This window comes from Phlebotomus papatasi, chromosome 1 (assembly GCF_024763615.1).
Source record: "Phlebotomus papatasi isolate M1 chromosome 1, Ppap_2.1, whole genome shotgun sequence".
NCBI classification, from domain to species: Eukaryota; Metazoa; Arthropoda; class Insecta; order Diptera; family Psychodidae; genus Phlebotomus; species Phlebotomus papatasi.
Window position 1 is genome coordinate 69364094 of NC_077222.1, and position 23512 is coordinate 69387605.

General features: G+C 32.5%; 1 protein-coding gene across 6 annotated transcripts in view; it reads right to left on the reverse strand.

The window, feature by feature from the left end:
* Window positions 1-23512, reverse strand: part of LOC129798703 (filamin-A) — a 99319-nt gene that overhangs the window by 26699 nt on the left and 49108 nt on the right. For all 6 annotated transcript variants that reach the window (XM_055842033.1, XM_055842006.1, XM_055842024.1 and 3 more), the window contains 5 exons: window positions 22157-22961; window positions 19015-19467; window positions 18808-18940; window positions 6524-6622; window positions 6315-6441 (listed from right to left, as the gene is read on the reverse strand). In XM_055842033.1, coding sequence (XP_055698008.1) covers window positions 6315-6441; window positions 6524-6622; window positions 18808-18940; window positions 19015-19467; window positions 22157-22961 — 1617 coding nt within the window. The remainder of the gene's footprint in view (window positions 1-6314; window positions 6442-6523; window positions 6623-18807; window positions 18941-19014; window positions 19468-22156; window positions 22962-23512) is intronic.

Genomic DNA, 23512 nt, shown 5'->3' on the forward strand with positions numbered 1-23512 from the left:
GGAATTAACCGTCTATCAGGTAAGACTGTCTCAAGACGGTCTTTACAAAAATCACATTTACTGCGATTATAACATTTTTAATTATTTAAAAGTGCTATAGTGTCCTCGGTAATAGTCTTACTAACATCTTTTGAAAGTTTGAATTCTTTTTAACTCTTCCTTTAGTTGCTATCCCCAGTTTTGTGTGACAGATCAGAGAAAAAGCAACAAAAATATTTGTGCAAAAAAAGTCTTTTCCAATTTCAAGAAAAATACCGATTTAAAGTTAGGGTGAGTGTGCCAAATTTCGACATAGTTGCATGCAAGCGCCAAAGTCTCAAGTTTGAAATGTAATATCTTTAGTAAAAATTGATTTTTTTATTACTTCTTTTTAAGGAGTGTTTTTTACAACCTTGTAGACAGTTTATCGTCTTTATTTACTTTAAAATCATTCTTAATACATTTTAAAATGAATAAAAATTTAGACATAGCTTTGGTGCCCTATTTCGGCCACCTTCATTCTCATAGTTCCTTGCCTTCGGGAATTCTTCCAATATCTTTTTCACGTCATCTCGTTTGTCGAAGCTACATTTTTTGTTATTCTTTTTCATTGTATAATCTCTAGAGTATGTAAAAACTAAAAAATCATGGAAATTCTAGGAACAAAAAAGGTGGCCGAAATTGCAAGCTGGCCGGAATTTGGCACACTTACCCTATCTGACTAAAATAAATTTATTTTTTACTGAAAGATATGTCATTCTACTTTGTATATTTTATTTAAAAAATTTGAAAAAATGTGAATTTTAGAAGCAAAAATAATTTCAAGAACATTTATATTTTTTCACCTAGCGCCTAAACTAAAAGAAATAATGAAGATTGTTTAATTTTTCGACTTTATTGGATCAAAATTATCCTAGAAAACATTGTTTTAGAACTTTTTTTTCTCATAATAAAGAAAACACTGTTAGAGGGTTAACGCAACATAGGTTGAATATGGTTCACATTCGTTTCGCAAATGTGCCCTGAACAAAAGTTCAGCTCCTTTAACTGCCCCACCTCCCCTATATTAAAAAAAATGAAAATATCTCTATAAATAATATTGCATACTATGGCCAACCGGCTAGGCTAGAAAATATAGATTGACCACATTCGCAAACAAGGATGTTCATTAATAAGATCCTCGGGAATACCAAATCGATCTGAGGTATTGACAAAATTGAAGAATTACAATAGATTTTTTTTGTGAACGAATCACACTTGAACAGAAAAGAAATTGTTAGAAGATCTTCAAATGAAAGCAAAATGTAGCTGATTGATATGATGAAAAGTTAATTAAGTAACAAATGAAGCATTTCTTTCAATAACTCAGATAATATTCATTAGGAAAATATTCTTACTGAAAACATCAACTGTTCAATAAATCAATCTTCAACTATTCTTTCAAATCATTATGAAATATTTTGGCACACAACAAAAGCCATATACTAATTTATTGTTGGCAGAAAGTGACAATAAATTACAGAACATGTCTAAAAATTTCTCTCACGACAAGATAATCCTACAAATCTTCTGAGAGTCACTTTTTTTCTTTTACTGAAAATTTATGGTAATGGTAATGAAGCTTAGGATATTTCTATATTCATATGGTTCACATGATATTCACGCAAGTATCTAACGTATTTTTTCATACTCGTCAAGTTACTTTGGATATTTTTTAACCCTTTGAACATGTGCAAAAAATAGGATAAAAATTAAAAATATTAGAAAAAGTTCAATTTCAGAGCTGCTCCACTTCAAAGGCCCCCCTTCCACATACAGTGAAAAAATAATAAGATTCTTATTATTTTCACTGCTCGAACTCCACAGAGAGAGCAGTATATATGTATAATCCCAAATTGGAACCGGGTCCAATCGGTTCTGAACGTTCCGGATCAGTAATGAACGGGTTCATAATCATAACCGATAAATAATTTTTATCCGAAATTCGATTATGTTATTTCTAAAGTATTTTGGGCAATGTTTTGAGGGACAGTATCTAAGTCACGAGTTCGAGCATTTCGCAAAGGATAGGACACTTTGCCACCCCTTTTAATGTATTAAGTATAGGGGAAGTGCTCATAATTTTGGACAGTCTGCATATAAGCATCGATATCCTAAGTTTGAAGTGCCATATTTTCAATACTAATTGACTTTTCTTGTTACTCTCTTTTCAGAAGGATTGTTTAGAAACTTGGCAAGCTATTTATCATCTCATTTTTACTAAAATTAGTTTTAATACGTTTAAAAATGAATTGATATGTAGAGGTGAATTTGACTCTTATTTTGGACAACTTGGTTATTAATTTTTACAACTTGTCTGTAAATTTGGACAGATAATCCGCCTCAACAGGATGCCCATTGTTCTTCATTTTATGAACCAATCTTACCAAGTCCTCTTCCTGGTCATGTAAGGGAAACGTGGAATGTCACAGAAGCCCAGAAACTTTCCATATCATTCATTAAAGTGAGTTGACTTCGGTACTCCAAGTACGTGCGGATTCGCTCATTCCCTGCCCTTTCCGGGAGCCTTTCAAGGCATTTGTCACTGCATCTCTTTCGTAGAGATGATGCTCCTTTGTTTCTCCAGGCATTTGTCCAACCTAGTCATCACAAAAGCTAAAACTTCACGAAATTTCGTGAGAAAAACACCTGTCCAAAATAAGAATCATCACCTCACTGGTGAATGTCTTAAAAAATTTCCCATTTTTCACACGAAAAATCTAATTCACAAGGCAAATCTCACTTCAGGTCAAATGTACAAATCATCAGTAACGTGAATCAACACAATATTCAATGAATATTCAATAATATCACTCAAAAACAGCGAACAAACTTTGTTAGTACTTCACCAAAACTAAATAAGACTGAAGTAAGCCACGAAGTTCTGTCATATTTCTCGTAAGCAATTGCTCACACTGAATTTTCAACAAAGCAATTTCAACTCAAATCATATTCAAATTTTAACTTATTTAGTGTTAAAATCTTCCAAAAAGAACAAATATTTAGATAGAATTCATTATTCATCAAATATTGGAATAAAAATCCATCATTTTAATCAATTTATTTTTAGTGTCCAATGTTATCCTCAAAGTGTCCAAAATAAGAAACTGGACAAAATTATAAGCATTTCCCCTATTACAGCCAATTTTTGTGAGCCAAGTTTACCTTTAATAAACAAATTAAACTCTAAATATTAAATGTTTTAGAGACACAAATTACACATTTGTACTCACATTAGCGACATTTATTGTGAATCGCATCAAAATTTTAATGAGCAAGTTGGATACCAAGGTAAGGTGATTATTGTGAAATGTATATTAATAGAAAAGAATAATAATAATAATAATAATGTTGGCACAACATTCCATGAAGGAACAAGGTCTTCCCGCAAGGGGATTTCTAGACACGCATTATTATTTTTTCTTATACGGGATGAGGTTGTCAGTCTCATGCCCGTGGAATGAAGTGCAGTGAAGCTCACTGGATGCAATCCGAACACTTTTAACGCCAGAAAAATTTCTGGTGACCTAAAGGGGATTCGAACCCGGGACACTTGCATCATAGAGCGAGTGCTCTACCACTTGACCCATTGAGATCCCTGATAGAAAAGAATGACTAAATTAATAATGAGTAGTTTATAATAAATATACATATTTTAAATAGCAACCGTATAGAAGACCGTAAATTGCTAACGACCTAGGGAATAGGGATGGGAGTTAAAAAAAAAGAAGACCGTAAAAGCAGAAAGATACACAAAAAGCGGTTGAATTTTTCAGATCAAGTATAACCCAGAGAAAAAGGGTATAATAATTTTGTTTGTCGTCATAAAAATTACAATTTTTCTATTTTTTTTCTAAATCATTTAGAAGTAAAAATTTACAAAAAATGTAAATTATTTTCTAAATTTTTTTGTCCAACATTTTTTTTAGATAAACTGTAAGTATAACTCCTAAGATACCTAAAAGGTAATTTTTGCACTGATTTTGGATTGCTAACATAATACAGGTTTCAGACTAGAGGTTTAGCCCATGTTCCGAAAATCTGGAAGTTCTTAATTAAATACAATCACTTTGTTGGATCAATTGCCTTGAATACACAATTCTACACTAAGAGAAATCCGAAAAAGTTAAAATAACATTCCGGAAATGTTTATTTTACCCTGCAGTATTGATCCGAAATCGGTGTAAATATGAGGCTTTTTTAGGTGTATTAGGGGTTAAAGTTACCCTTTATCATGTTAATTTTACCATTAAGAAGGTGTAAAATTAACATTAAAAAATGTTGATTTTTACACCTATAGGGGAGACTGGGGCAAAAAGTCACAAAAATTAAAAAATTCAAAATTCAATATCTTCCAAGGTAAAAAAGATAGCGGCTCAAATTTTTTTGTATAGATAGCCTCCATATGCCTTCTTCAATATCGTAAGTTTCTTAGAATTGCAACAAGGAATTTAGAAAATAAAAAATATCGAAATTTTTAGCCCTATTTTTCAAATATTTTCCTTGCAGAAAATAACAATTATTGACTACTTATTTTCCAAAATTGATGCACTGGTGAATATTTTCTAAATAATTTGGATTTTTTGAGTACGAATCCGCTATCTATTTTAGAATTTCACAAAAGTTCTTTTCTCCAGAAAATCCTTTTATTAAAAATGGCCACTTGGGGTAAAAATTGACAAAAGGTATAGGGCAAAAAGTAACAAAAAAGCGAATCAATTTCTGATGTCTCACGGTGAAAAGAAACGTCATTACCATGTCTCGCCGTTTGTTGTTTGCATTGGTCAAACGATTTGCAGTCTTTTGTGTGTTTTTTTTTCTAAAATAGCTTGAAAAGCACTTTTCTCGTTTTCTCACTTTTCTCGCAGAGAAAACAGTGTTTTACAAACACTGTTCACAAATCTACAATGTTTTGTAAATGAATAAATTTTCTATGAAAATATGTCCTCTAGGTATTTTTTTCAAATTTACGAAAGCTCGTAGTAAAGCAAATCAAAATGTGATAATATCCCATACCTGGTACTATTTGCCCCAGCATTTTTGAGAATAGTCACAAAATAACATTTTAGAAATCGGCTCGAAAAACGTATTTCCTTAAAAAATAGAGGAAAATTACTTTCACAAAGTTGTAAAGGGGTAAATTTCTTATAAAACTGCGCTAATTAGAAATGTTTGAAGCGCTCGAATAGCTTGTAAAAAATAAAATATCCGTGTTGTGACTTTTTGCCCCAGTCTCCCCTAATGTGTTAAAATTATGAGAAAAAAAGTTAATCGAACCCCCTTTTTTTGTCAGTGTAGGTGAAAATCTTCGCAAAAATTTAAATTATTAAAAAATTATATTAAGTAAATCCACATTGGTAAGCCCTATGTTCTGGATACATTTACGACTTAAGCCGAGGGAATGCTAATGTAATTATAAACAAAATAATGATTAGACTAAATTTTCATTGGTTTCCCACTAAGTAAGCCGTTTCTCGACTTAACCCTTTAACGACGAGACAGTTTTCGTGGACCAAAAATCAGCAATAAAAATGAAACCAATGAACAAAACCAGTAAAAGGTTTTATATCTGGCCTTCGAAAAGCCAACAGAGTCTAATTTGGTGTATTTTTTGTGTCTATGAACGTCTATGTCTATGATCTAATATTTCTGACAATACTAATGAATGATAATTTTCAATCAAATAAAAAATATAATGTTTAAGTATTGTAGTTTCCATTCCCAAAACGTTTTTGCTTAAAAAAAATTCGAACTTTAAAAAATATTTAAAATTAATTTTCATTATGAGAATTTAAAAAATCGTGATTTTTGAGCTTAAACATTTACTATATTATAGCAGAGAGCTGTAGACTTCTAAAAAATATCCTAGATTCCTTCAAGCTTCTATTTTGCAATTACGTATAAACATAAGGAAAAAATAACTTTAGGTAGTCAGGAAAAATAATTTTCTTTATGGGAAACCGGTGTTCCAATCGTCCTTAAAGGGTTAAGCCGAGAGGCCAATTAGTCGGAAACTGATATAAATGTAATCGGATCATTATTTTCATTATAACTACGTTAATCCGTCTGTCAGCCTAAGTCGTAAGTGTGACTAGGGCTTTAGGTCTGATGCCAGCATAAAGGAAAAATTAACATTACCGGGATATTGTATCTTAATTTTTTGAACTTCTCTCATATTTGTAATATTTGAGTCATATTTGAACTAGGATTAATTTACTCTAACTGTCGTTAAATTTACTTAGGGTTTGATATTCATGGACTTATAGAAAATATAGCAAAGATTATTAGTAACTTACCTACGACGTTTCCACCTGTACTGGGAAGGGGTAGTTTATCGAGGGCGATAGTTCTGAATTTATTGGTGGTGCTATTGAGCTGATAGTCGGCTTTACCGTTGACAGCGTGAACAATTGTTTCCTCAGTCTGAATAAAATGAAATTAAAAAAAAATCATAAAATATACCCTAATTATCCTCAACATGCTCCTCCATTTCAGGTCTACACACCTGTTCACTTTTAACTTTTGTTGTCTGTAATTGCTCAATAGATTGCTGATGATGGCTAGTTGTTGAGGTGATGCTGGCTCGTTGGATACTCTCAACAGCCTAGGCGTAAGATATAGGAGATAAAATTATAAATGTGTTAATTGAATAATTAGACACATCTGAGAGGGTATCTTCTTCAAAACAATCAACTTGTCACTCATTATGACACCAACATATAATTTTGCAAAATATCTCAAGTTGAATTTTCTCTTTTTCACATATCTTCGGTTGTATCAGCAACTGTGCTCTCTGCATTTGCTTTGTATCTGAATTTGTGGCAAATAAGTACACAGTGATGCTTCGTTCGCAAGAAACACAGATACTAAGCTAATACAGTTAGCACAGTTGCTGATCTAACTGACGGTATTCCAATTATACGACACAACACTCTTCACTAATCACCGACAAGTCGATCTTGATGGAAAACACATGATTTTCAGAAACCCTAATGAGAGACATTTGACTAAGAATGGAAAAAGAAAGTTTGATTTTTCTGCCCCCATTCGTAGGTACACAACATACAAGATGTACAAAATTTTCAAATATTGCTGTTCATTGAAAAAAATAATAAACAAATTCCAACCATGACTCAAGCATATCGTCTAATAAAATTCAGCGCAAATCCTCGCATCTCAACCACACAATTTTATAGTTATTTATAAAGTCCATATAGGTGTTTTCCCTCAATTCCTCTCATTTTCACCCACAAACTTTCTTAGCGGAAATTCATCAGACATTTCATCCACCTACAGTGTTGTGTACTAAATTTAATAAAATATATTTTTAATCAGAAAATGTAATATGCCAATAAAATGTTGCAATTTCTACATGAGAAATATCCCCATCAGAATGCACTAACAAGGAACATTCTTCTCAACTTGCTACAAAATTCTTTCTTGAAGTTTCTCCTTCGTGTGAAGAGGAAGTTGGAAGTCAAGATGATTTTGCAAAATAGAGGAGAAAAAAAAAGAATCACGTCTCATGCAATGTGCTTTAAGCTCCGAGACGAATTTGTTGCTTGAGTGACAAGATTTTAAAAATAGACGAACTTTATGGGCGGTTTAGATTGAAGTTGTGTGGCTTGTACCACAAATCCTATCTTCATTCCCATTGGCTTTAAATGAAGAATTAGCAGTAGTAAATAACCCTAAAATTTGCAAACTGTAAATTGGTTTGCCCCCTGGTTAGAAAATTCTTTCTAATCCCAATACCTTTCTAAACAAAAATCACAAATCTGTGATCTTCAACACCCTTTCTAAAAAAATTTATTGCCATTAGCAAATAAAACGCTGAGAAAATTATTTTTAAATCAAATAATGGAAAATCTCCTGAAAATTCCCCATGAACAAAAAAACAATCACATTGCTCTAATATCTCATATAATAAAAATAGACTTTCTAACCAGAATTTAAGAGTGAAAAGTGTTTAGGAAAGAATACTGTCAGCTGGGAGAGTAATAAATGTTTATTTGGTCACCGCATTATTCTTTTTTATCGTTCAACCACCCGCTAAAGACAACAAAAATCCTGCCAATATGCTACTCATAGAGAAAAAAAATGCTTTCTCTTGTTGATGATTTACAAAGAATGGCAAAAAGTGTGTTCATCTGTTGAAATTCCTTTGCATCATTTTTCACATGAGGCTGTTTTCAAGAGGCATCCACACAATCTCAAGTCATAAAGATTTTTTTTCTTTACTCAACAGAGTAGAAAAATAAGTCTACAGTTTTTCTGACTCATAGCACTTTTTATCCTCTTAGAATTATTAACTATCGAAAACACTCTTTCTTATGTTGGAAATTTCAGTAAAAATAGCCAAAAATATCCATGGGACAAAACTGATCAACCAACATTTTATGCGAGGAAACTTAAATCTGTCGACGCTTTTCATCAGCTTTTGAAAATTCTGAGTATGTTTTCTTCACAGATTTTTTTTCTTACTTCATTTGTCTACTGCTATGTTGAAATCTCCCACAAATCCACTTTTGTATATTGCATTAAAAAAAACTTTATTTATTCGCCGAAAATGTATGTTCTTGAATTTACTAATTTGCCGGAAATGAGACAAAAATAGATTTTGGGGCAGAATCATATTGACAATAAAATGCTTACCGTATTTCGTTAATTTACGCATTTTCATTGCAAGTCTTACGCAAATTTTCAATTACCGTATTACCTTATCTCATACTCGGTAGCACTACACTGAGAAAAGAAAGAGGGTGCGATTAACTTTTTTCCCTCAGATTTAGGTGTAAAAATATATCAACATTTTTTCATGTTAATTTTACACCTTTTCAAGGGTAAAATTAACATGAAAAAGGGTCATTTTAACCCCTCATACATCTGAAAAGGGTAATATTTACACCGATTTCGGATCAATACTGAAGGGTAAAATCAACATTTCCGGAACGTTATTTTAACTTTTTCGGATTTCTCTCAGTGTAGGTGAAAATAATATCAGAAAATTGAAGAAATAAAACGAAAATTAGATAAGCGGTGAGCAAAAGAAAACTGTACGATTAATTTATTTTATTTTATTTATTTATTTATTAATGGATTCATGTCCCGGTACAATTTATAAGTACATTATTGGAGCTGTATAACATAACTGTATATTTCTCTTACAGTTTTTTTTGCTTACCGTTTATCGAATTTTCGTTTTATTTCTTTAATTTTCTTATATTATTTTCATCTAGTGCCACCGAGTATGAGATAAGGTAATACGGTAATGGAAAATTTGCGAAGGAATTGCAATGAAAATGCGTAAATTAACGCATCATATACGGCGAGCATTTTATATTTAAACAATTTTTTTTTTTAATTAAAACAATAATAGGGGAGACTGGGGCAAAATTTGTCAAAACGAAGATTTCAATATTCACTATTTTCTAAAATTAAAGAGACTTAGGCATGAAATTTTTATTATAGATAGCCTTCATGAACCTTCTTAAACTTACAAGGTTTCAAGAAATTCGAGTAAGGATTATGTAAAATAAAAAATAACGTAATTTTGAGCCCTATTTTTGGAATATTTGGCTTACAGAAAATATCAATACTGATTAGCTCAATTTAAGAACATTTCTCTTTAAGATAGAGAAAAATTATCTTCGACAAAGTTGTAGACGTAGAGGAATAAATTTCCTATAAAAATATGTCTATTTGATATTTTTAACGTTTGCGAGAGTAAAACGTCACAAATTACCCGAAGACTGACAAAATTTGTCCTAGCAATTTTGAGAATCTCCACAAAATCGACTTTTAGAAAATGATTCAAAATCACATTTCTTTCCAAATAGAGGAAAATAGTCTTCTACAATGTTGTAGAACAGTAAATTTTCTATAAGAATATGCTCATTATAAAACGTTTAAGTTTTCTCAGAGCTCGTGAAAGAATTAAATATGCGTTTTGACAAGTTTTGCCCCAGTCTCCCCTATACTTATTACTTTAATGTCTATTATTTGAGGAAAATGTAATTCGATGTAATTGCATTGATTTTTGTTTTATGTCGAAAAAACAAGTTGAATTGAAATTGACCTATCTAATGGACTAATGTATATTCTGCAAAACACTTAAATACTTAAACTAATAGAATTATTCTTGCAACATAATTTTTTTTTATATTATGCATCAAAACGTAACAATTACCCAAAACAGAAACGTATTAAATAGAAATATCAAGTCTCGAAAGTATGTTTAAACGACAAGAATATGAACCTTTTTAAATCTTTAAATATTGAAAATTTTAATACAAATTTGTTTAATATGTAGCATTTAGGGTGCAATGAGCTCTATTCACTATCTATTTAAATTGTAAACAACTTTGGTTACCCATAATAAAGTCAGCACTTTAAGAAAATTATGAGTTCGCAGAACTATGAATACTATTATTTCGTTTGATCTATTCTAAACAGTTATAGCATCTCGTAAATTTAATTAAAATTTATTTTAATATAAGTTGTGGAAAGTGCTTAAACATTTTCAACGAGACACCCAAAAAATACGAAAGTCTTGTAGATAAAGAGCGAAACAACTTCAAAGCTTCTCTTTATAAAATTTTATTTTAATCTGACAAGAATTACAAAATTTAAAAGCCTTCAAAAGGTTAGTGATCAAAAGAACAATGAAAAAAGTTTTATTAAGCAAATAAATGCATCTTGACATTTTTGTTAAAAAGGATGTTGTTTACCAATTTTACAAAACTTTTTCTGACATGTTATATGGAAGAAAATACTTTTGATAAAAAGTTTATCAAAATTTATTTATTTATTTTTGATAAAACTTTTTTTCAAAGTAAGCATAATTCTCAAGCAATGTGCCTACAAACGATGCGATTTTTCTCTTTGTTTGCAAAGTGCTGGTTCGTTATTTCTCATCTATAGTCTCATAAGGTCTTATAAAGCTCTAGACAGACTTATGACATAGACACATTTACGACTTAAGCCGAGAGACGACTTAACGTAATTACAATCAAAATAATTATTTGACTAAATTCCCATCAGTTTCCCATTAACTAAGCCGTTCTCGGCTTAAGCCGAGAGACGGATTAGTCATAAACTGAGGGAAATGTAATCTGATCATTATTTTGATTACAATTACGTTAAGCCATCTCTCGGCTTAAGTCGTAAGTGTAATGGGAAACTGATAGGAATTTAGTATAATCATTATTTTTGGAATAATTACGTTAAGGCGTCTTTCGGCTTAAGTTGTAGGTATGTCCAGTATATAAGGCTAAGACATGACTAACCTACGGTAGGATCAAATCCTGTCTATTTGAACACAATTAGTAAATCTGGAGTCGGAATTTGACACGGAAATGTCACTCTGGGGACACTTACGGTAGTATCCTACGTATATTTACACAAAATTTAAAATCTTATATTCTATTTGGATATCATTAAGGATTTACACGAAAATTTCGTCAAGCTTCACGAATTCATAGTTTTTTTTACATTCAAATGGATTTTCTGGCTTTTCCCGTAGTCAATGATACTAGTAAAAAATGTTTTGTTAAAAACATAAAATTTTCAATAAAATAACTTGAAATTTGACTGAAATTACACGAATCCATGGAAATTGATATCCAATGCTGCTTACAGATTTAAGGATTGTCTAACAATGATATAGCGTAATAACGATTAAATCCCAATCCCAAAATCATCGCATTCAAGTCGTCTCTCGACTTATTCACAGACCAATTAACGGGACATAATTATGTAATTCTTATAATTTACCCAAAAGTTCCTACAGAAGTTTCACATTCTTAGACTTTGACTTAATTTGTACTTTAGCTGAGATTTCTTTTTACCACACTTTAATTTACTAAAAGAAATTGTTTTAAATTATATCCAGAAAATCGTAAAATCACCTATTAAAACACTCACACTTTAAATTATAAATTTCTTCTGCCACACAAAATATTTTTCCTACAACAAAATTAGATTTAAAAAAATTTCACTAATAGTAAATTTTACTTTAAGAGCAAAATTATGAAAAAAAAACCTTTCCTAATCTCTTCTTTGCTAATTCACAATTAGATTTTGATGTCATATCCCTGAAAATTCACATTTCTGCATTAAAATCATATGCACTAAAAATAGGTCAAACAGGAGAAAACTAAATGGTTTCTTCATGTAGCAAGATGATACCATAAATAATCTCTCGTGTGACATTTTTTTCTGTCCATCATCTTCCTATCATGTTCAGTCCAGAGCGGAAGCATCAACGATGAGGCAGAATTTTTCAGAAAATAAAATTGACACATTCATAACATTGTAAGAAATATTTCAAACAACTGACTCTCCAAGGAAATTGAGAATAGAATTCTTTGATATTCATTCTTTCTCCAAAGAATTTTAAGAGAAAAAGAAACTTTCATAACTCACATGCAACTTTATATAAATCACTGGATGATTTTCTTAATTATATCAGTCGTGTGTAGGGTATAAAACTTTTTGACTGATATATTCTTTAATCCCTATTTAACTAAGCTCTATTGGGATCTCTTCACCTCGTTTTCTTTTTTTTCTTCTTGTCTTTCTCCACACCCACCAATTAGGAGCGCAAATGTTTTAAGCACCAAGAGAGTGAGCACGGAGCTACTGGCTCTTCTCACCAAATTTGCTACTGTCCGGATCGGCTACTCACTACAAAATACAAAAGTCGTGGATTGATCCCCGCCACGATGTGCAGGAGAATCCGAAGCATTTTCGATTTTGATTCTGTGACACCATCACACCGTGGAGGACACATACCCTGATCGAGTGAGTGGAAAGAGATCACGCACACTCATCGAGACATCGTTACTTTTTTTTTCATTATATCTCCACTTGAAGTGTCTTGGGATCATGAGAATGCTCTCGCTGGTGAGATGCTCCTCTTATTGCAAGACATTCCGTCGTCTTCATGAGCCTGTGTGAGGGCGGTGGCTCAGGCATTTTCATCATTGCGCACTCACTCCCCGGAGACACGACGAATTTAGTGACGATGCTGGGTGTCGCAAATTTTAATATTACGTGGACCATTTATTGGCCCACAAATATTAATGAAAATAAATTTCTAAACCTCATATGTGAATATAGTGAGACGATAGCTGGGACCACTTAGAAGAACACGATCTTGATTCGTGCTTAATATTTTTCACCTCCCCACTATTTTACCCCATTTTTATATATATGGGAAAATGTTGAGAAGCTCATAATATCCTCTCTGCATTCCTTCATCAGCCAATATCTCTCGCATAATCATCACATGATGCTTCTCTCCATGGTGACACTGTGCCAAGTGTAAAAATCTCACACGATACCAACAATATACAGTGTGACAGTAAAGTTATTAAAAATTTTATAGCAATTAACCTGATACAATTTTACGATTTCACGAATTACTCAGTCAAGATGAATTATTGTATGAATTTAAAGATACTTTAGAGATGTTTGTCCACTGAAGAAATGATCGTAATAGAGTATTTTATAAATATAAATCACTGTTCGGTGCTACCCCATGTTCGGTGGTGCCCCAGTTTCCCTTATCTTCCTTCTTGACAAAATTAAACTTAAAGTAACTAAGTAAGATTGATAATGGACTGAAAAAATATCTTGAGATATCCCTCTTGATTGGTCCTAAATTGTTAAATCATCTTGTCCACGTCTAGAGCAAATACAAAAGATTTACCTAATTGTTCATAATTTTCTTTAGTAATCTAAAAAAAATCTTTTCAAGCAAAGTTGAGCTATGTGTATCCAAAATGTATCCCCAGTGTATATCAAACGGATTTTACACATACACTATAGACAGGATGACAAAAATACTGATAATCCAAATTATTACTCAAGCTCTCTTTGCTTCCAGCTTTTTTTCTCAAATTGTCACAGTTCTGGAGCTTAAACGGTAACAGATATTGACTTTTGATCTTTGATAACCGTCCCTCCCCTAAAAAATATACTGCAAGCGAGTCAATTTACCAAAATCACCCCTTCACCCTCTCCACATTCTTCAAAATTACATTTTTTTAGTTTTCCTCGAAATTGGTCCTATTGTTTCATTCATTTTTAGACATATCGTATAGCAGTGCCTGCCAAAATCCAAAAAAAAACAAAGTCAAAAATTTTGGCCCTTTCGGGATTTTGGCTTTTCAGGATTTCAGCTTTTTGGGATTTTGACCCGTGCGCGATTTTAACCGGTACCCGTTGTATAGCTAGTCCTGATGAACGTTTCGTCACCTGAATGAAACGTTCACCTGGAACAATGAATTTTTTTCTGTTACGTGAATCCAATGATTTTCAAAAATGCGGATGGGAATCTTCAAGGGATACATAATGGTCCAAATAAAGGGGCACAGGTGAAGCCATTCCTTTTATTTTTCAGATATCAGTGTCTTCTTAAATCTAAGTCTGTTTTAACCGTTTTAACCCTTTAAGGAGGAGAAGGTTAAAAATTGGAGGTCAGAAAAAATCATTTTTTCTAACTTTTTAGAGCAAAATACAACTTTAGAAGGCCGTAGGAAAATTTTCATTTTTGGGTCACCGGTGACCCAATCGTCCTTAAAGGGTCAACCAATTTCTGCTTTTTTTATATTTAAGTAATGATAGACCCATTTATACTGAAGTAATTTAACTTTTGACAAGAAATAAGTTGAAGATATTCAAATAACCGACAATTCTCTAGAACTAGTAAAATCGCTAAAGTTCCTATAACCGACACTCTTAAGTATACTAGGCTAGAAAAAATGAAAAAAATAGCTAATTTAAACGAACATATCTCGATTACGAAAATGTGTTTCCCGTGTTATCACACTTGCTCATCAAAATATTATTAGGATACCCATTAATTGTCTGTAATGAGCATTTAAATGTGTGATTTGTGTCTTTGAATTAGTTCTTTCTTAGAATTTATTTTATTTATTGCGAAGATTTTACACTTGGCCTGCATAATTAGTTTTCAATTGATTTATAATAATAATGTCAAAAATTGATGTGAATTCGATGAATTCTCATTATTTTTTTTAATGAGAAAACACATTATATTGCTTCAAAGCCATATCCAGAATGAGGAGGCCAAATGGGAGCTGTTATTCGCGATTTTTTTGAAGACAAAGAAACGTCCAAACTTCTTAAAATTTTTGGTAAATGTTTACACAGATTTAAAGTACTTAATTAATTTTTTCAAAAGAAAAATATTACAAATATTACAAAAATATTACGGGAAATGCGCAACTCATATTTCATACCTGAAGAATGAAACCTTACAATATTATTAATTTTCATACGTTTATTTCTTATTTGTAAACCAAGTTAAACCAAGAACACCCGATGAAAATCGTGAAATCGGAACTTTTCCAAGGTTTTCTTTTAAGGAAGGCACATTTTTTGGGAAACACTTTGATTTTAACATGCTTTAACAATTCTATTAGTTCAATAAGAAGAGAATTTAATTCTAAAGAGAATAAGCCTTTATTCATTTCATTCGGTAAATAAGTATTCTTTTAATCCGGTGGCAGCCAAAATCCCGAAAGCCAAAATCCAGAACGATAAAGTCCCGAAAAGGCTAAAATCCCGATTGTTCAAAATCCTGCTAGGGATGAAATTATATGGAGGAAAATGTTTAGAATAATTTCCTAAAACACAGAAGATTTCCCTATGCCTCCAGCAAGCGCGGGCATAATCGTGGGAGTAGCTATAACACTTTTAAGAATTCGGGATTGTGGCTTTCGGGAATTTGGCCCTTTTGGGATTTTAGCTTTCGAGATTTTGGCGTTCGGGATTTTGGCTTTCGGGATTTTTACCGGGACCCCTTTTAATCATACCCGCCAATTTGACGAAAATTATAAAAAATCATAAAGTGGATAAAACGTGCTTCAAAGTTTTGGAGTTCACTTAAACGCTTGGCAATCTGTTCGCTGCTCCTTGCTTTCGTCTCGGTATCTTCGCAAATGCTTCAAGCTGGCTTCTAATTTTTTTATGGTATATTTAGAAATTAGATTATTTTTCTATTTAAGCAATAAATAAAATATATTTCTTTTGATCTTGTAATTCAGAATACGGCCTAAAGTTAATGTATACCAATTTTAGCGAGCCAATACTTGGGGAAAGTGGCCTGCCTTTGAATGCGGCAGCCTTTGAATGCTTCAGTTTTTCTCTCATTTCCAAAGACTAAAATTCCATTTTGTTAATCGAAGTTAATAGAAAATAGTTAATAGTATTAGCTTTGTTCACAAAATAGATTTATTGCTTTGAGAAATAAGAGAAAAATTGAAACATTCAAAGGTTGCCGCATTCAAAGGCAGACCACTTTCCCCTACCTTTTTGTTAATAAATATATTTTATTCGAAATATTAAGCGATTCAAAGATACAAATCACTTATTTTAACCCTTTAAGGACGATTGGAACACCGGTGTCCCTTAAAGAAAATAATTTTTCCTGAATAACTAAAGTTAATTTTTTCTTATGTCTGTACATAATTGTAAAGTAGAAGGTTGAAGGAATCTAGAATATTTTTTGCAAGCCTCTATCCATTTGTTATGTAGTAAATTTTTAAGCTCAAAAAATGGCGAATTTTGAAATTCCCAAATTCATAATCAATTTTATTTATTTTTTATACATCCAATTTTTTTTAAGCAAAACCCTTTTGGCAATATAAACTACAATACTCATACGTAATATTTTTCATTAAAGCGAATAATATTATTCATTGGTATTGTCAGAAAAATTACTTAAATTTTTGGGATATTTTTGTCCCTATCGTTTAGAGAAGCACAAAATACACCGAATCAGACTCTGTTGGATTTTCCAAGGTGAAATGTAAGACTTATCATTGATTATGTTTCTCAGTTTCATTTTTATTGTTGATTTTCAGTCCGTAAAAAGTGTCTCGTCGTTAAAGGGTTAATGCTCATACTGATAAAATCATAAAATAGTGAAAAATACAATAAGGCACTCAATGAGTCAAATGGTAGAGCACTCGCTCTATGCAAGTGTCCCGGACACGAATCATACTTTTAGGTGATTATTAAATATTGATTAAGAACAGTTTTGAAATTGAGCTATTTTCTCCTATTTTTAAACGCAATTGAGCTATATCATAAACGTAATTAGGTTTCGCAATTGGTATTTCTGAAACTAAAGGTGTTCGAATGTGAACTGCAATTCATTCCACGGGCATGGGACTGCTAATCCCATCCTTGCATTTATAAAAAAAAGTAATAATGCATGTTCATAGCTCTCCTTGCGGGAAGACATAGGTCCTCTATTAAATGTTGTGCCAACATATCATTATTTTATTATTATATTAAAATTTTAATTGCAAGTGTGACACAAAAATTATATTCGCTCTTTTGCGTTTGATAGAGAATTTTATTAGCTACATTTCTTCTATATATAAATTTTATTATGTCAGATTTCATAAAGACCCCGACATTTGGGCTTTAAACTAAAAATAAGGAATTAATTCGAATTTTGGATAAATCGTAGAATCACTGATAATTTTACAAAATATACTAGAGATTCTTTAAGTGCAATTTGAGAGTACTAAACTTCAAATATTTAATGTTCTGAATTTGTGGGACATCGATTGTAAGCAGAATTTAGGATATGAAGAATCCTGTTAATCATGTCATTTGCTAAAAAAAAAATTTCTGGAGCCCTTTCTCCATGACTATTTTCACTATTATTATTAATCATCATTGTACAAATCATTGTACAAAAAACTTTACTGTCACACTGTGAATTTTTCTCACGACGTTCCTGCATTTTTTTTTCAGCTATAGTCACTCACAAAATCTAACATGGAAGAGTCTCTCTTACTGTCCAAAATATTCCCCTCGATTAAAGCAATAGCAAACCTTACCTTTCGAGACTCTCCCTAAAAATTCCCACAAATTTTTCACACACAATCTAGTGCAATTAAAAAAATCATCCACTCTGCGGTTATTAAAATTATAAATAATAATAAAAAAAAAGTATTTAATCATATTATTTTGCGGCTTAAAATATACAACATACGCCAACATCATTAAAATGTAGTAAAAATAGTTTTAATTATTGCAATAATTGTGTTATTGTTTATCTCTCTTGAAAACTCTTCATCGATTTTATTATGTCTTTTATTTTCTAAAAATAAGCAGTTTGTGTTATTTATTTGTCGCACTGTTTTTTTTTCTCTAGAAGTTACTAAAAGTGTGCAGTATCATTTCGAAAGAGGCGAAAAAAAAATGGATTAATTGTTTTGAGTGTTGAAAGAAGTGAGAAGAAACCAAAATTACAAAAATACACGAGATTAGGAAGGAGAGGGAAAAAACATAAAATACATTTCGTTAAAAATAAAAATAAAAAAAAAGAAAGTGATCATGCACATTATCACATGCTCAGAATATTTCATCAAATTCTCGTGATTCTTTTTCTTCACATTTTATGCGCTAAAAGAGAACGACGATGGGAAAAATAAACTGAACAGAAAAGAAAAGAAAATGTTGAATTATGTAATTTTAACCGCCACCAAGAGATATTTGTTCATTTTATTAAGTTTTATTGCAATAATTTACAATAAATATTATTTTTTTATTAATTTTATTTGAGTCCTTTTCTAAATATTTATTCTAATTTTGTTAAGAGTCATTAAATTCAATTTTTTTGCTACTCTAAATTGACGTATATTGCATAGTTTTTTTTTCGCACTCCAAAATAGTATGATAATATAATTGTGATTAGAAAGGGAGAGAGAACAAAAGGAAAAATTAGTGATTTTTTGCTACCTTAATCGAGAAAGTGCCATTGGGGATGTTTTGTCCGCCAAACTTAATATCCAAATCATAATCTCCAGGATCGCTCAGCACATAGAAAATGTCAAAGAAACCATCCTTTTCGAGAATATCAATGTCCACATCGCTGAGAAAAAAAAAATAAACACAAAACATATTTTCATAGAATTTCATAAAATTAGGATTAACCTTCATTCTCACCTTCCCGTATGTGATCTAATTTTGCACGTGACTGCACCTGTTCCGGCTTCTCTGGCATCCACCGGAATGTGATTCTTCGCCCCAAGTTCTGACTTTTTCACAATGGGTTCGGGGATTTTGCACTTCTTCGCCTCACCCGTGGGATGAGCTTGTAGTAAAAAGGGTGATCCTATTACATCTTTACCTCCATACTTGATGCTCACATTGTACGGTCCACATTCATCTGGCACAAAGGTCACAGCATAGGTTCCATCCTCAATCTCCTCCATCTTCGGCACCAATGATTTCCCCTGAGGATTCTTTATGGACACATTAATATCAGCCTGACCTGCCTTCTTGGTCTCAATCTGAAATTTGGCCGGCAGGGAAGCTGGCAACTCCTTTTTCAGCGTGTCCCCAGAAACTTTGACATTCTTTGTATCAAATTTGGGAAAAACTGTGACCACGAAAGGACTGAAATATCATTGATTAGATTAGATCCTTCAATTCCATTTGCAATGAAAACTACATATAAGCAAAAATTTTGAGATTCTTTCTGTTTGGTTTATCACCAAGGACGAAGCCAGGACATCTGTTAAATGGGGGAACAATTTAAAATTATGTCAGCTGAGTATATGAGGAGAATATTTTTGGATTATCCCCCAAAGAAACGTTTTGCGAAATTAATTTACGTCTAGGGGAAAGGCTCATAATTTTGTGCAGTTTCTTATTTTGGACACTGTGAGGATAAAATTGGACACTAAAAATTAATTGATTAAAATGATGGATTTTTATTCCAATATTTGATGAATAATGAATTCTATCTAAATATTTGTTCTTTTTGGAAGATTTTAACACTAAATACGTTAAATTTTGAATATGATTTGATTTGAAATTGCTTTGTTGAAAATTCAGTGTGAGCAATTGCTTACGAGAAATATTGCAGAACTTTGTGTTTACTTCAGTTTTATTTAGCTGTGGTGAAGTACTAACAATGTTTCCTCGCTTTTTTTGAGTGATATTATTGAATATTCATTGAATATTGTGTTGATTCACGTTAGTAGTGATTTGTACATTTGACCTGAAGTGAGATTTGCCTTGTGAATTATATTTTTCGTGTGAAAAATGGGAAATTTTTTAAGACATTCACCAGTGAGGTGATGATTCTTATTTTGGACAGGTGTTTTTCTCACGAAATTTCGTGAAGTTTTAGCTTTTGTGATGACTAGGTTGGACAAATGCCTGGAGAAACAAAGGAGCATCATCTCTACGAAAGAGATGTAGCGAGAAATGCCTTGAAAGGCTCCCGGAAAGGTCAGGGAATGAGCGAATCCGCACGTACTTGGAGCACCGAAGTCAACTCACTTTAATGAATGATATGGAAAGTTTCCGGGCTTCTTGTGACATTCTACGTTTCCCTTACATGAACAGGAAGAGGACTTGGTAAGATTGGTTCATCAAATGAAGAACAATGGGCATCCTATTGAGGTGCATTAGCTGTCCAAATTTACAGTCAAGTTGGACAAATTAATAAACAAGTTGTCCAAAATAAGAGCCAAGGTCACCTCTACTTATCAATTCATTTTTAAACGTATTAAAACTAATTTTAATAAAAATAAGACGATAAATAGCTTGCTGAGTTTCTAAACAACCCTTCTGAAAAGAGAGTAACAAGAAATGTCAATTAGTATAGAAAATATCGCACTTCAAACTTGGAACTTCGATGCTTATAAGCAGACTGTCCAAAATTATGAGCACTTCCCCTAGTCATCGGTTTATTACTGGTTAAGACCCGATTGGAATTGGTTCAAACTTAGAAGGCATTCCAAGACCTTTCTAACGAGAAAAAACAGGACCCCATTCGGTTGATAAATATGCTCTTCTATAGCCTTTTTAACCTTTGACCTTGAAGAACTATTATTAGGAGTAATTCAAAGGTATATAACCTCTAGGTAACCTCTAAAACCTGTCCAAAAATGACAAAGAAATCACACTACGTGTTTTCGAGTAATTCGAAAAAAGCATAGTTTTAGATTAGAAGAAGACCTTCGTCGACTTATGAGTGGGTCCTTCGAAGGTTCCGAGTTTCTATCTCTGACAGTTTGGCGTCTAAGCGTGGTAACGGCCGGATAGACGGGCAAACAACGTGCACGTTGTCATTAGACAACGTTGTTTTAGACGTCATGACGTCTAAAAACTCGAAACTTTATATTTTAAAATTCTACCAAAATATAACTCTTTAGGGGGTAAGGATAAGGAGTAGAAATATAATATAACTCAAAATATACTGCTGTCTCTGTAAAATTCGAAGAGTAAAAGAGATCTAAAGCAGTTTCAATTTTCCTTAAAGATTCCTTTAAAAGTTTTCTACAAGGTTTCTGTTTCAAATTCCCGATAAATCTGTTCAAAAAATGCTGAGAATTTGATCATAAATGAAATGAAACATACTCTTAAGAGTTTTAAAAGGTTTTCAGGAAAATTACTAAAAAAATCAATGCTAAACCGATTTTAATTATTCTAGGCTAATGTGTGGATAGCTTTGGAGATTTACCAAAAGCTCTTCAAAAATGATATTGAAGCTTTCTTTGTGAGAAAAGCTTATGAAGAAGCTTTCCCAAAAATCCATTTTGAAGTTTTTTATTTAAATATTTGTGATACAATAAAAAAAATTCACTATAAATCCATTTTTAATCTCAATTGGGCTTTTTGGAAAGCTCATAAGATTTAATAAAAGACCTTTTAACCCTTTAAGGACGATTGGGTCACCGGTGCAAGAAGTCAGAAAAAGTGATTTTTTCTGACCCCCGATTTTTGACCTTCTCGTCCTTAAAGGGTTAAGCCATCAAGGGTGAAATTGGCCTTCTTAAATTACCTAAATCTTACTCAGTTTTTTTTAATTACTTTTAGTTTTATTATTTTTAAAAATATAAGTATATAGAATATCGTGGAGGGAGGGAATGATGATAACGGCCTGTCCCACGCTACGTCCTTGGTAATTATTATCATCGCGTCCAACCACAAATGGAAATTTTTATTATGTTTCAGGATCAAAAACAATTTGTTGGCAAATTTAAAAAGTGTTTTCGTAAAGTTATTGAATCAATAAAAAATCGTCAGAGAATCCCAAGTCAAAATCTCAACAACAAAGAAAAAAACTACTAACCTGCAAGGCACTGGTTGATCGGCAAAATTAACACTGGCAGTGAGATTTGTTCCTTCTTTTGGTGGAACAAAATGAACAGCATAGAGTCCATTGCCTTTATCCTCAACATTGACATTCTCCAGGGGTTTCCCATCGGATGCATTGAGTTTCACAGCAATCCTTCCGGGTCCTGCCTCACCCACATCGACTAGAAAATGTGTTGGAATCCCTTCGCGCACTTCTCCATGCTCAATTCCCGGACCGTAGACTTTCACCTTGCTGGGATCCACAGATTCATCGACAAACACCTTAAATGGCGATCCAGGAATGTGTTTGTCAGCAAATCTAATTGTGATGTCATACTCTCCAGGTTCTGTTGGTGTATACTCCACATCGCATGAACCATCACGATTGTCCACACATGTCATTTTGGCCTCTGATGGACCCTCAATGGCCAATGAGAGTCCTCCAGTTCCAGCACCACGAGTTTCAACAGTAAAATGGCACGGTTTATTGGTCAGACCACGTTCCAAGCCCGGTCCAAATGCACGGCATCTACTGGGGTCATATCCACTCTTAACATGCACCACAAATGGTGATCCAGGAATTGGGACATTATCATAGAGAAGTTCAATGGTATGTCTACCAGCCTCAAAGGGTGTATACATAATCTGGAAGGTGTCACTGTTGGTGCCTTGAACAATTTTACTTGGTAAAACATTCCCTCGGGGATCAAAGACTGAACAGACGAGTTTCTTGGCATCAACATCACCGCCAACTTTGCTCATGTCCACCGTAAAGTCCGTTCCAGCATTCATGATGACACCTGAGACAAAACAGAAATTTTCAATGATCCTGGAATTTAAAAAAAAAAATCTCAAACTCAAAAACAGCAAAATCTCTTGATTAGCCAGTTATCAATGCACAGCAAAAAAAGATACAGTGGGTGTCAAAAGTTTGTTGCCTCATGTATGTTCGGGAAACCAGGTGCAAAAAATGATAGAAAAAATTACTTTTTAAAATTTTTCTTTTTGCAAATTATAGTAGCCTGTTATCCGTAGATCTTATTTATATAAGGGAAGTGTACCACGGATCGGAATGTTAAGAGATGTGCTCCATATTTAGTTGAATATATGAGTTCCAGAACACTAATTGGTATTTTTTTACATGCCAATTGATATATTAGCGATCCATTTAACCATTTCTGTGTATTGACACTTTTACTAATTACGGAAATTAATAATATATAGGTGTAATTGTAAGGATGCAATGTGTTCCGCGGATCGGAAGGGGGTGAGCCACGGATCGGCAGACGTTTTTGATGAGGATACACCTGCTTTCTTGGCATCTAAATCACTCTACAAGGCTTCATTGAAG